General features: G+C 40.8%; 2 protein-coding genes across 3 annotated transcripts in view; one reads left to right on the forward strand and one right to left on the reverse strand.

The window, feature by feature from the left end:
- The window catches only part of LOC145436402 (uncharacterized), a 493,503-nt gene that overhangs the window by 134,167 nt on the left and 344,889 nt on the right, over positions 1-14,447 (reverse strand). The window lies entirely within an intron of this gene.
- On the forward strand, positions 10,059-13,573 carry LOC145449602 (uncharacterized). The gene is made up of 4 exons (XM_080327997.1): positions 10,059-10,462; positions 11,209-11,380; positions 11,759-11,847; positions 13,161-13,573. The coding sequence occupies exons 1-4, from the start codon at positions 10,460-10,462 to the stop codon at positions 13,236-13,238; spliced, it is 342 nt and encodes a 113-aa protein (XP_080184123.1). The 5' UTR covers positions 10,059-10,459; the 3' UTR covers positions 13,239-13,573.

Genomic DNA, 14,447 nt, shown 5'->3' on the forward strand with positions numbered 1-14,447 from the left:
TGCTTACTACATTTTAAAGATTCTCTCCACTATCGTGTATACAAGAATATACTTGTAACATGATAAGTATATTATAATTAATCTTATCAGCGCGGCATAGTACATTCGAGTAAATTCATTTAATTAGCTTATGTTTATGAAATTATTTGGTTTCCGAATTCTATCTAAAACTGAAACTGACGAGTATCGGTAAAAGCAGTCTTAAACCGTAGTCACTTATTACGTGGAGGGAGTCGATAGCGAAGTACTCGTGCATTTTGTAGTACTCAAGTATAGGTTTTATCTGCTTTCGAACTGTCCTAAACGCAGTCTCCAAACGTCTCCGCTATAGCGATGTCGAAGTCAATGAAAAATATAAAGAATATTTACCCGATGAGCGAATGTTCCTGATGATAGCTGATGAAATTTGCAAAGATACCAAAGAAAATTGGGGCAGGATTGTGACCCTTTTTGTGTTCGGTAGCATTCTTGCTCGCAAGAACGAGGATGAACATCATGGGGAGCATATAGAAGCTATCATACAGACAGTCGGAAATTACATTGCTAGCAGAAGACTGAAGTGGATAGTGCGAAATGGAGGATGGGTGGGTGATTTACATGCTTTGCTTAGGATTTATAAATTATCTTTTAGCATGAGATATATAGTGTATCCGCTCCCTCGGAGCCCATATCATCTCTCGATGATGAAACTCAGCTTTACCTTCCAATTCGGTTCCCGATACGATAACTTTCATCCGTATGATCATTAAGGCTTCTATTTTTGTTGTAGGATGGCTTTGTAGAATTCTTTGATAATACCGCTTTCGACTACAATAAAGTTTGGAAGGGACTCGTGTTTGTCGGGATCGGACTGACATCTATTGCAATGGCATTATCAAGATAACGGATGTTCGCGTGTTTTGTCTCATGTAATATTTTAAGAATAAAATTCTTCATCGTTTAATCGCATCCATTTTACTGTAGGACCTATACAGTTTCTTCTGAGAATACTCGAAGGATTGCACCCATATGGAAACCTTCTTTATACTTTTAATTTTTCTAATTTCTACAGCTACGTAAGGAAATTGTTAGGATTACCCAGAATACATTGCAGGTCAAATTTGATTCGATTACGAGCATTATAGCGACAGAGATTTACGATAGTGTAAAATGACCTACCTTACGATATCAAATTTCGTCTTCTCTCCAAGTGGAAATATCATGTTATATAATATTGTCCATACCGAACAAATATAAATTTGCCCGTGCTGTTGCTTTGCAAGAATACTTCGCTCACATAGTAACCAATTTCTGGTGTATCCCGAATCGATATAGACAGAAGTGCGGAAAGTTACATTGACATGTCTTAACTTCTGCCATAGATGTTGCGTTTCTAACTACTTAAAAGTTGCTAGAGCTCACGCTGTTTTATCGTCGTATTGACGTTCGTTTTGAAAAGTATAGCATGCTCAATGGTTAATGTTCACATTATTCAGTTAATTAGGTTTTGCGCAAAGAAAAATAAAATTCACGCAAAAGTCGCTATTGCTCCGCGATGATTTTGATGTTGTTCCATACCGATTTAGGAGGTAGTACACTTTGTATTAACTTCTGCCATAGAAGTTGCGTTTCTGGCTACTTAAAAGTTGCTAGAGCTCACGCTGTTTTATCGTCGTATTGACGTTCGTTTTGAAAAGTATAGCATGCTCAATGGTTCATGTTCACATTATTCAGTTTAATTAGGTTTTGCGCAAAGAAAAATAAAATTCACGCAAAAGTCGCTATTGCTCCGCGATGATTTTGATGTTGTTCCATACCGATTTGGGAGGTAGTACACTTAATTTCGTAAAGTACGCATATTCGCGGCGTGTTCAATTAACTCATGTGGCTCTAAAATGTAGTAAGCAGGGTGATGGGTATTCGTTGAGTTGAATAACCATAAAAAATATTCCCGCGCCCTCCTAAACCCAACTATTCCTAACCCCTACAACCTAGGGCGCGGGAATATTTTTTATGGTTATTCAACTCAACGAATACCCATCACCCTGCTTACTACATTTTAGAGCCACATGAGTTAATTGAACACGCCGCGAATATGCGTACTTTACGAAATTAAGTGTACTACCTCCCAAATCGGTATGGAACAACATCAAAATCATCGCGGAGCAATAGCGACTTTTGCGTGAATTTTATTTTTCTTTGCGCAAAACCTAATTAAACTGAATAATGTGAACATGAACCATTGAGCATGCTATACTTTTCAAAACGAACGTCAATACGACGATAAAACAGCGTGAGCTCTAGCAACTTTTAAGTAGCCAGAAACGCAACTTCTATGGCAGAAGTTAATACAAAGTGTACTACCTCCCAAATCGGTATGGAACAACATCAAAATCATCGCGGAGCAATAGCGACTTTTGCGTGAATTTTATTTTTCTTTGCGCAAAACCTAATTAACTGAATAATGTGAACATTAACCATTGAGCATGCTATACTTTTCAAAACGAACGTCAATACGACGATAAAACAGCGTGAGCTCTAGCAACTTTTAAGTAGTTAGAAACGCAACATCTATGGCAGAAGTTAAGACATGTCAATGTAACTTTCCGCACTTCTGTCTATATCGATTCGGGATCCACCAGAAATTGGTTACTATGTGAGCGAAGTATTCTTGCAAAGCAACAGCACGGGCAAATTTATATTTGTTCGGTATGGACAATATTATATAACATGATATTTCCACTTGGAGAGAAGACGAAATTTGATATCGTAAGGTAGGTCATTTTACACTATCGTAAATCTCTGTCGCTATAATGCTCGTAATCGAATCAAATTTGACCTGCAATGTATTCTGGGTAATCCTAACAATTTCCTTACGTAGCTGTAGAAATTAGAAAAATTAAAAGTATAAAGAAGGTTTCCATATGGGTGCAATCCTTCGAGTATTCTCAGAAGAAACTGTATAGGTCCTACAGTAAAATGGATGCGATTAAACGATGAAGAATTTTATTCTTAAAATATTACATGAGACAAAACACGCGAACATCCGTTATCTTGATAATGCCATTGCAATAGATGTCAGTCCGATCCCGACAAACACGAGTCCCTTCCAAACTTTATTGTAGTCGAAAGCGGTATTATCAAAGAATTCTACAAAGCCATCCTACAACAAAAATAGAAGCCTTAATGATCATACGGATGAAAGTTATCGTATCGGGAACCGAATTGGAAGGTAAAGCTGAGTTTCATCATCGAGAGATGATATGGGCTCCGAGGGAGCGGATACACTATATATCTCATGCTAAAAGATAATTTATAAATCCTAAGCAAAGCATGTAAATCACCCACCCATCCTCCATTTCGCACTATCCACTTCAGTCTTCTGCTAGCAATGTAATTTCCGACTGTCTGTATGATAGCTTCTATATGCTCCTCATGATGTTCATCCTCGTTCTTGCGAGCAAGAATGCTACCGAACACAAAAAGGGTCACAATCCTGCCCCAATTTTCTTTGGTATCTTTGCAAATTTCATCAGCTATCATCAGGAACATTCGCTCATCGGGTAAATATTCTTTATATTTTTCATTGACTTCGACATCGCTATAGCGGAGACGTTTGGAGACTGCGTTTAGGACAGTTCGAAAGCAGATAAAACCTATACTTGAGTACTACAAAATGCACGAGTACTTCGCTATCGACTCCCTCCACGTAATAAGTGACTACGGTTTAAGACTGCTTTTACCGATACTCGTCAGTTTCAGTTTTAGATAGAATTCGGAAACCAAATAATTTCATAAACATAAGCTAATTAAATGAATTTACTCGAATGTACTATGCCGCGCTGATAAGATTAATTATAATATACTTATCATGTTACAAACGGTGATGATGTGGCAATGGATGATGTGGCACTATAGGCGTGGCACTTGATGATGTTGCGCAGGTGATGTGGCAATGGGCGTCATATAGGTGCAGCAATGGGCGGATGATGTGGCAAGGGGTGTCCCATAGGTGCGGCAATGGGCGGATGATGTGGCAATGTAGGCGTGGCAATTAAGGCGACGTGGCCTTCTGTAATTGGCGGGGCACAATTTGATCAACCCTCACTACTAAGGTGGCCCCGTAGGTCTTCGAGTTCCGACGCAAAAGGCATGTAGACGGCTTTCCAGACATCATCAGGAATAATGGTGTTTTCTGGAGTCGTCAAGTCAGGAGGTTTGTACGGGAGTTTAGCCAGCGCTACTGCTTGTGCACACAGGTTATCGAGTTCCGTCTTTACGTTCGGATTGGTGTCTTTTTGTAGAATGTATGTGGTAACTGGGCCAGCCATGGGATGACACGACTTTCGTGATGTTCGGGGTTTTGGTGTAGGTGGAGAGAGGGCGAGGTCCTTCGTTGTCAGCGGGGATTCCCTACCTATCCAATCTGACCTCTGAGCTCGGTGCGCGCCCGCACTTACCGTCACGCCGACGGACTCAATCTCCGCCGGGGGCCCTGATTCTGGGGAGACGTGCATCCTAAAATCCCCAGACTCCTCGTCGGTCATATCCAGACACGTGTCTGGTTGAACGACAATAGCTGCTTCGTTAATACCTTTTGGGAAAGTAGTTAAAACAGGTGCTGTCGTAATGCTACTATGGGCCGAACAGTTACATTTGTCCGGACAAGTGCATCTACGAGAGCTTTCTGGACCAACTCTCTCGCGTGGGTCCTCATTTGCGCCAGCGGGGATTCCACACTCGACGTCTTCAAGAATAGTGCCAGCAGGGATTCCTGACTCGACACTTGGAATTTCCCATAGGTTTTGTGTGACGTTAGTTGCGCTTTTCAACTCGTCGTTCGCGCCAGTGGTGATTACCATCTCGACACTTGCGCCAGCGGCGACGGCTGGCAACGATGGCCAGCGCGCCGATTCGACGCTTATCTGATTTGCAGCTTCCATCAACCCATCGTCGGTCGCAGTTTTGCAAAGACTGCTTCCGACTTTGGTTCCATCCCGTTGATCACACGAGATATCGTCGCATCAAGTTAATAAAGACAACTCTTCATTTGCGTTAGACGGAGTTTTGAACTCAGTTGCTATGTTTGGTAATTGCTGTACTTGATCAATCCATTTCAATCCCACAATATTGAGTGGGACTCCTTTTCCGATCGCAAATGGAACCGACAGACCGTCAAAATCAATCACTACCAAGGAATCAACGGGGGATGAGCCACCTATACCACGCAATTTCATGTCTAAGGGTTGGCGCTCATCCCAAATTCGTGGGTATTTAGTATTCGTGACATTTTTCATTATCAAATTGGGGATGCTTCCCGTATCAGCCAGGAATTTTGTACTAGTTTTTTATCAAATAAATACAAGAGTTGGCCGCCGAACAGTTCCGTAAAATCCGGCTGCAAATGGTCATCCGGTGTATCAAGAAACGTAAATAGGGGTAGGGAATCATTATGTACAGTTTTTGTGTGTTGGGGTAGTATATTATCTGGGAACTGATTTACCGGATCAATCAGCACCCCGAAGCGATTTTTGAGAGTCGAATACCTTGATTCAGTTCATCATCCGTCCAATATAAAGCGTCATATCGACGTGGACGATTATGATATTGAGGTTCCGTCCAGGCCACCTGGCTATTACCCCGGGTTGGGTGTGCAGACGGTCCTTGAGGACCCCATTGATCCCTATCATGCCAGTGGGTTCTATCTTGATTTTGTGGCCTAGTATCATAATAGGTTACACACAAAGCTGTCCCTTGTGTAAATGAGGTGGGAAGATATTGGTCAAGCCCGTCCAATTGTTAGTATGTTATTTCTTGTAAAGAAAGGTTTCCAATTACGTCCTGCTGATTCTTTAACATTTGAGGGCACTGGACGTGCTCGCTACGTACTTTCCCCCCAGGGCAAGAACCTGATTGTTTAGCCAAAGTATTAATTTAGCCACACAACTACGGGACTGGTGTCCCGGGGCCTTACAGTAATAACACACCGAGAGTGACTGGCCTTGAGAGGGATTCAAATACAAGCCTAAAGGTGCGAAAATATTAGGGTTTCCAAGAAAATTGTACCTTTCACCTTGGCTCTCCGCAATGTTGCGGGCTTCCCGGCTGCTAGATGGAGTAATCTGTGATCCGTCCCCACCCACCACGGAGTCCTGCGTATCTGCCATTCGAGGGCTTCGGTTCGAGTTTCCCGGTCCCTGGCTAAAACGCGGAGGCCCCGTAGTTCTTGTCGATTGCACCTCAGGTCTCGTCGGTGCGGTACGCCCAGTCTGGGGTCGTACTAGTATAGGCCTCGGGCCCTGTCCTCGCCTACCAGGTCCATTCCCATTCATGACGTTGGTAGGAGGTCATGACGTTGGTAGGTTCGAGCTATACGAGAAGGATCGCGGCGTAGTGGTGGAGCCTGGCCTGCGTTGACAAGTTGACGCGGTGAGATCTTTCTAAGCGGCCCAGGAGGTGTTGCTCTCCCAAAGGAGGCAGTGATCGAAGTGTTCGTCTTCAGACTCTCCCCCGTCCACTGAAATTGCCAGGAAATGACACACCGCACCGGAAGTCCGTCAGTTGGTGCCTCCATTTGTTTATAGTGTAGCTTCATGGCGCTTGTCATGCAAGTATAGTCTACACTTGGTTCGATTTTCTTCACAGTGCTGAAGCCCATCTCCTGGCTTTTCCACAATCTTCGACATGCACAGCCAGAACTTGACGACGTTGATTGAAGCATTGGCTGCAGCTTGATCGAACGAAGCAGTGACCTTGAAGGTCCAGAGGCCTCAAGACTAGTCATAACATAGCCAAAGCTTAATACAACCAAATACTCCAATAATTATCAACCAATTATGGACACAAAATAGGGTGCTTCTATAAACATCGTCCCGTACGGGTCTATCCGAATACGAATAAAAGCTAGGCCTATAAATATGTCATGCATGATTGATAACTTTTCAATACTCCAAGGTTAGTTTACACATATAAATGTGAAGGCCTTTCCTGCCTCAAAACACAAGCACATATAATATTCAAGAAACATGCCAATAGATGCCACAAAAAAGAACACTCAGCGTTCAAGTTGACCAATTTGCAGACCATCGTATTTTATAAGAGTTTCCCAGTCTTCCAGCTGTAGCTATCGAACCGAAGTCAATCCAGAAACCGACCCCTTGTTTGAGTACTTTACATCTTATGATCATCAAGTACTTTTCGTGTCGATTCGGGAATCAGGCGCTCCAACAGAACACGGGGTTTGTTGAGGGTTCGTCGTAGGTAGAGATTCCAAATGCAATATCTCTACGCCCTTGGCTCTTCTCGTCTTCAGTTCATCGGCTTCATGGAGCTATTGCAGCATATTTCATTGGGCTTCTCCATTTCTGTATTCTTTGCAACTTCGGCTAGCAGTCGATCCTATTTTATCGCACTGCTTTAGTTCTGTATACGTTGCAACTGTGGCAAGCAGCCGATCCAATCATTATAAGGCTAAGAGCTTCCAGGGGGACATGTGAACATCACCCTTCAACGCCAAAAGACTTCAGAACATCCCGCAATAAATCGTCAATGTCCTGTTTTGTGGATATAGTCTGATAATGAATGCTTCGTTTTGGGCCGTGTTTCGAGAGTGCTAGTGGCTTTACACTGGTAGAGCCACAAATTTGCCAAAACTAGAGGACACATTCATTCTGTCTACATAAGTAGCCATTGGATATTACAACTGGATGTACAATTCATGTGGGCACCATACATGGCATGGATATGCAATAGGCATACATACATATATCATATATACTTCAGCTCACTGCGAAAGTTCGCATACATGAAGAAATGGTGGCGCCATTTTCGGTAAAACAACCTGATGGTATAGCTAACTACTGACATACATACGACAATTCCAGATAAGCACAAAGTGCTGTCAACACAACGGCCAAATCCACAAAGCATATTCGACTGTTCATTCATTAACCCATGCGCAAATTCGAAATACAAAATGGCGGCATTTTTGTTAACTCAGCACGATAGTGAGTATCGGCAATAGAGTTCGAACACATTCTGCAAATTTAGCGTTGACGCAATCGATCTCATGAAACGAAAGCGTGAACCCTTGGACTCAATTTTCGACACATCAATTTCGCAAAAATTGATGTGTGTACTTTTCTGTTGTATATAAGAATTTTTACTTTTATTTTATTGAGAGTTATTTAGGGTCATTATATCTGTTGCTTACGCAACAGCAATTCATCTTACTAAATGCTCTTTTATGTGCAGCCTATTTTTTAGGTACTAGTCTTGTTCATAATCTCACACTAAAATACCTTACCTTAACAATTTGGAGGGGCAGTGTAGGCATTCTCTGAAATATAAGATTTGCAGTGCCTGGGTCAGAGCTTAAATCCACGACCTTTTACGGTGTTTAGCTGCAATCCATGAAGTGCGGATTTATGCATTTGAAAACGAGTGACACTGCGATTCGCCTATGGAAAGGCACGAACTAACACTGGCGTTTCTACGCTACGACGTGAAATTCATCACAATATAAGCTCAGTAATACATGGTAGCACAAAATGGACACATTTGTGTGACACAATATTCAACGAATGGCCTCGGCGCTCGGCGAGCACTTGGACACATTACGATTATCGCAATACAGACCAACTGCTCGGCTGCATTGCCATCCAGTTTAGAATTGTATTAACCTTCACCGAAATAGTATAGCCTAGAGCGGCGACGGGGTTCAGATATAGGTTTGAATATATTTTCAGTTCGAGTCGCCATTTCGGCTTTGTCCTTGCGACAAGCTGCCTCATTTCTGAAGCTAATATTTTGGATTAGTGCGTTTCGTTTCACTGAAGCTAATTTAATTGTCCTTACAAGCACTATACATGAATGATTTTAAATAAAGGCACTACTATGGAATATCTAGGTATCAACATATCACGCGCAACTCATGCAACGCAACGCAGATATAGCAACAGGCACGTACTCATTTATGCTCAGTGATGCCATTTATTTACTTTACGCTGCTATGAGCTATTTCTCGACCCTATTAATTGTTTTCAATTATAACGCATTCATGCTAACATGATGAAAGCTAGTAGCTGTTGACAAAATCAGATTTTTTGTAATACTAGGGCGAGATAAAGACAGGCCAAAATGAACGCGAAAGTCTGTTATAGCGACTATTGCTTGTGTGAACGTAACACACAATATTAACACAATTCAGATATTGCGAGTTATCGTCGCGAAGAGCGCTCGCTCATTGCAATATATTTGTTACCGACTGGTTGACACAATCCCAGCAAACACTAGATGTCTTTTGAACCTGTCAGGATATCTTTTTCTTGTCCAGCCAGGTTCAAATCATATCTTGTGCATGCTTTGTGCTGAAGCACGACTTAAATATATCTTTTTCATGTCCAGTCATGTTCAAATCATATCTTTGTGCAAACCTTGTGCTGAAGCACGACTTAAATATATCTTGTTCTTGTCCAGTCAAGTCCAAATCGTATCTTGTTCATACCTTGTGCTGAAGCACGAATTAAATATATTTTTTTCTTGTCCAGTCAAGTCCAAATCATATCTCGTCCATACCTTGTGCTGAAGCACAACACAAATATATCTTGTTCTTGTCCTGTCAAGTCCAAATCATGTCTTGTCCATACATTGTGCTGAAGCACGACTTAAATATATCTTGTTCTTGTCCAGTCGAGTCCAAATCGTATCTTGTTCATACCTTGTGCTGAAGCACGAATTAAATATATCTTGTTCTTGTCCTGTCAAGTCCAAATCATGTCTTGTCCATACATTGTGCTGAAGCACGACTTAAATATATCTTGTTCTTGTCCAGTCGAGTCCAAATCGTATCTTGTTCATACCTTGTGCTGAAGCACGAATCAATTTTTTTTTGTCCAGTCAAGTCCAAATCATATCTTGTCCATACCTTGTGCTGAAGCACGACACAAATATATCTTGTTCTTGTCCAGTCAAGTCCAAATCATGTCTTGTCCATACCCTGTGATGGCCTCCGCTGCTTTCGGTGGTTGATGGGTATTATAGAGTGTATAATTGGAATTGGTCGGCTCCGAAATTTTGGAAGGCAATTTGAAAGTCAGCAAAATCCGGCTGGAGAATTTCCGGTTCTGCGTCCCAAAAACTTCTACCAAAATCATGATATCGTATTTAAGATTATAATTAAGAATGTTGCTAAAATCCAACTGTCGAAATAAATTCAGAATCCGCATCCAGTCCGGCTGAAATCGCTGAAATCCTGCTACGACTCCGGCTTCTGATCCGGAGTGTAAACGAGAGGCCGTTTCTCCCTTGCGAGTTCACATAAGTTTTGGCGCGGAATACTGGCAGACAAAGCGCTCTCGTAATGGCGGCTTACAGCTATACAGTCGTATGTTAGGTTTAGTTGCGTTCTGGAATTAATCGTGGTAAATTGAGGCTCAACCAACCATATTCCTTCAGAGGATTACTGAAAACTTAACTGTAGATGGTAATTTATATATGCTTCATACGAAACATAGGTATATGATGTATGGTATAAATGTCACAAAGTATATATAGAACTTGGTTTGCACTTTTGCGAATATCATAAGCTATTGTGACAGTGCTGGATTATATATAATATCATCAGATGGTGGTCGTTGAAATCATTCATTGTGATCGAATGTTTTTGTACTTTTGTCTATAATAGTGTAGTGGGGGCTCATGAATTCAATAACGAGATTAATTAGGCCACAGAGTTGAACGCCTTATGAAATCTTAATTAGGGATTGCACCGTGTGTTGATTGATCAGGGAGAAAAAACATGGCGGCGCCTGCATGACAATGTTATTTTCAAATTCACATTGTCCTCAGCATTATCGGTGGGAAATGGATTTGAAGTGACATTGCTGTCGTTGTAATACATTCATTAAATACGATTTATTCATTGTATATGTGGATAAATGGGCGAATAATGTATCGATTCAGCAATCCGGCCTATATCCGGCCCGCCGACTGGAGAAGTTGCCCACCCCTGATCTAACCTCTCGTCAAGATCAACGTTCCATCAAGTTATTTGATGTCTATGCAGGCGCGTAGCCAGAGGGGGGGTTTCGAGGGTATAGTCGTCATTTACGCATGTACTTAACCATAATGAATTGATGCTATATTAGTGAATTCGAAAAATATCGAAACCCTGCCATATTATTTTAAAAAACCCTACTTATTTTTTGCCATTTGTATTTTGTACTACAGGTATCTGCTTTGAAAGGACTTCACGGTGAACAATTGGCCTCAACGGTCAGAAATATCATGACAAGCATAGCTGTAAAAGATGTGTGGCAATTGTTCAGCCTAAAAGGTCAAAGAAGCAAAAATGGACAAAAAAGAAGTTTTCAAAATTTTACTCTTTACAAGACTATAAAACGTAAGTTGTTACTGATATTACAATCGCGATTTCAAAACCCATGATAACGATGTCTTCGAGAGCATTTTTACAGAGTTAGGGTATTTTGCTTTCCCTTCTTGTGAAAGATCATCGCAGCTAAATTGCAAATCGTTGCTGACCACACACCCTTATAAGCCCTCGTTTGAAGTCATCTTCTACTGACATTGCCGACATGGCGAAATCACAAGCAAGTGCGTTGATTGCGCAACTCCATGTTGAGTCTGGAATGTTTTGAAATACCAATTTTGACACCATGGGGTGATCACATTCGAGAGAGATTGTTACCGCTGGCGGAGATTCCGATTTGCCGCATTGTTTTGTAATGCCGCCCCTGATCTACTTATATTCTCTTTGAAGGAGCATGTAAAGTGGCTCATCCTACGGCCGACAGTACAACAATTACAACTAAAGTGGGACGATTTCTAACTGTTATTGGAGCTTGCAAGGTAATTTTGTTTATGAATCTGACGTCTGTGTGACAGCTGCGTTCTTTATCCGTAAGTGAATCGTTGCTACCTCCAGGGCCACTACCATTCATCTTCAGAACACTATACCAGTGGTTTCCAAACTTTGACGTGATGTAATTTAAAAAAAATTATAGTTATTTAATTTCTCGGATTATCCTTGATTGGTGGATAATCCGCGATTTATCAACGAAAAACTCACATAAACCCGCTTCTACTGGTCGGAATTGACTCAAATTTGTTTTGCAACGTCTTTGAAGACAGCTCAACAATTTCATGGGGTTGGCAGGAAAATTGGGAAATTTTTTTTTTAATTTTCAATAATAAATTAAAAATTTTAATTGGATCTGCGGAGTCCTATACTTGTTAGAATCGAACCAAATTTGGTGTGCAGCGTTTTTAGGGTAACCTGACAATTAAATCAGTGAATGGCTGGAATCCGAGGAAAAAAGTTATTTTTGAACAGCCCTACTGCACACGTGAGCAATTACGCAGTGCTTAGTTGGTCTCAGCGCAGAAAAAGCGCAGAAAAAATCTGAAGTGATGTCATTTTTTTAGTCGTTACGTACTACTGTCGAAGGGACCGCGCAGTGAGTTGGTGAGTGTGTGCAGACTCTTCAAAAATTAGAGGGAACATTGGGCCGGCTGTTTCGGTGGCGAACAAGATGCATGGCAAATATGGCTCAATTCCAACGTGTAGAAGTCAAATCATTGAGATACAAAATTAGGGATTGGAAACTTCGCTGGTATATATATTAGGTACATTTTACAGCTAGCTATACTATCCCATTCACCAAAGAAATGTTTGAAGCTGGCCCAGAACGATAACGATGAGTTATACGATCTTCCAGGGCCGTAACTGTCACACTCCAAACACCCAATTAGGATAGCTCGACTGGACCCAAAATTACTTTGTTGGTCGTTTGTTGAAGTAGATGTAATCAAATTGAATATTTTTGTCGTGCTTAGCGCGATTTCTTGTCCCTGTAGGTCTACATTTAAATATGATTAGTAAGATAAAAAGGTGCTTATGTTAGAGAAATATGCAAATCGGTGGTGGCGATTACCACACATTGAAAAGGACTACGACTCTACTCTGTGCTAAGAGATGGGCCTCAAGAACATTTTCAAACAACACACACCACCAAGGTCGTCGTGACTTCCTAAAGGCGATTCGGAATCCTTGGATGAATGTGACTTGCCATGACCGTCCCATTGTACTCGCAACCAAACACATATAATGACTTTTGCTCTACTGCTAATCAATCGAAGTAATCAATTCATTTATGTTTTAGGATGACGATAAAGGAGAAAACAGGAGCAAGACTGTTATCGAGGAGGCTGAAGATTCCGATACCGATAACATAGACTAATGCTAATGCAGAAATATTTGCTGAAGTGATTGCACAGTTCTGTATCAAGGCCCAATTCTTGCTAACGTATTTTCTTCATCCATGTTTTTTTTGGCGTGTTTTGTTCTGATTTCATACAGAACAGAAAGCCATAAACATGATTTTTAAAATTGGCGATTAGTTTTAATTCTGAATCAAGGCCTACCTCTTGCTGCCTACTTCTTGCTAACGTATGTTGTGTCACGGACTGTTATTTTACCTTGATTCTTCATCTATTTTTATTCCAATTTTCCGTCGAGGTCTAGTCCAGTTCATTTTTTTTTTTGAACTGGTATAATACAGAACAAAAAGCCATACATGATTTGTAAATCTGGCGATTCGTATTCGTTCATATGTGAAGTCCAGCAAATAGCAGGTTTAGCCAACCAGGGTTCAGGGTCACACAGGGTCGAGTTATACAAAAAATCTCTTCTAGGATATGTTTAAGGATGTTAGTCAGGATATCTTTGAGGATGTTTATCAGGATATCTTTGAGGATGTTTCTCAGGATATCTTTGAGGATGTTTATCAGGATATCTTTGAGGATGTCCATCAGAATGTCTTTGAGGATGTTTATCAGGATATCTTTGAGGATGTCCATCAGAATGTCTTTGAGGATGTCCTACAGGACATCTTATATATATCCATTTCTGTCGACAAATGTATATATTTTGCAGTTCAGTGAAGGACATCTTTTGAACTCATGGAAGATGTTTAAAAAATATCTTTAATAAGTTTTGTGTTTGCTGGGATTCGATGCACCGCCATCGATGACCATGGCTAATAGTTGCGATATGACAATCAGCTGGGTTTGCAACTCCGAAGATAACTAAATTTATCCCGCAATTTAATAATCATTCAGTTCGTTCAGTTTTTAGTGATATTAAGAGTTTGGTAATCATACCTTTACAAAGTAATTAATTATTATCAATGCAAAATAATCGATCAATATCACGACTGTTGTAAATCGAAGTCTTCGTCGTAATCAATTACGGAAAAATCACAGCTTTATGATATGTGTCCATTCGATGGTCCTGAAAAAACGAATTGTCCAATTTATATTGCTAAATTAATTTAAATTCAAGTCACTTTTTTAAACAATCCGGGAATATAGGACTAGTTCCGAATTATCTCAAGTTATAGCTAAGGGCATTTCTATATCTAAAAATGGCGGAATGAAGTATATCTCAA

The sequence above is a fragment of the Botryllus schlosseri genome, chromosome 1 (assembly GCF_051294905.1).
Source record: "Botryllus schlosseri isolate E-star chromosome 1, Bs_hap1, whole genome shotgun sequence".
NCBI classification, from domain to species: Eukaryota; Metazoa; Chordata; class Ascidiacea; order Stolidobranchia; family Styelidae; genus Botryllus; species Botryllus schlosseri.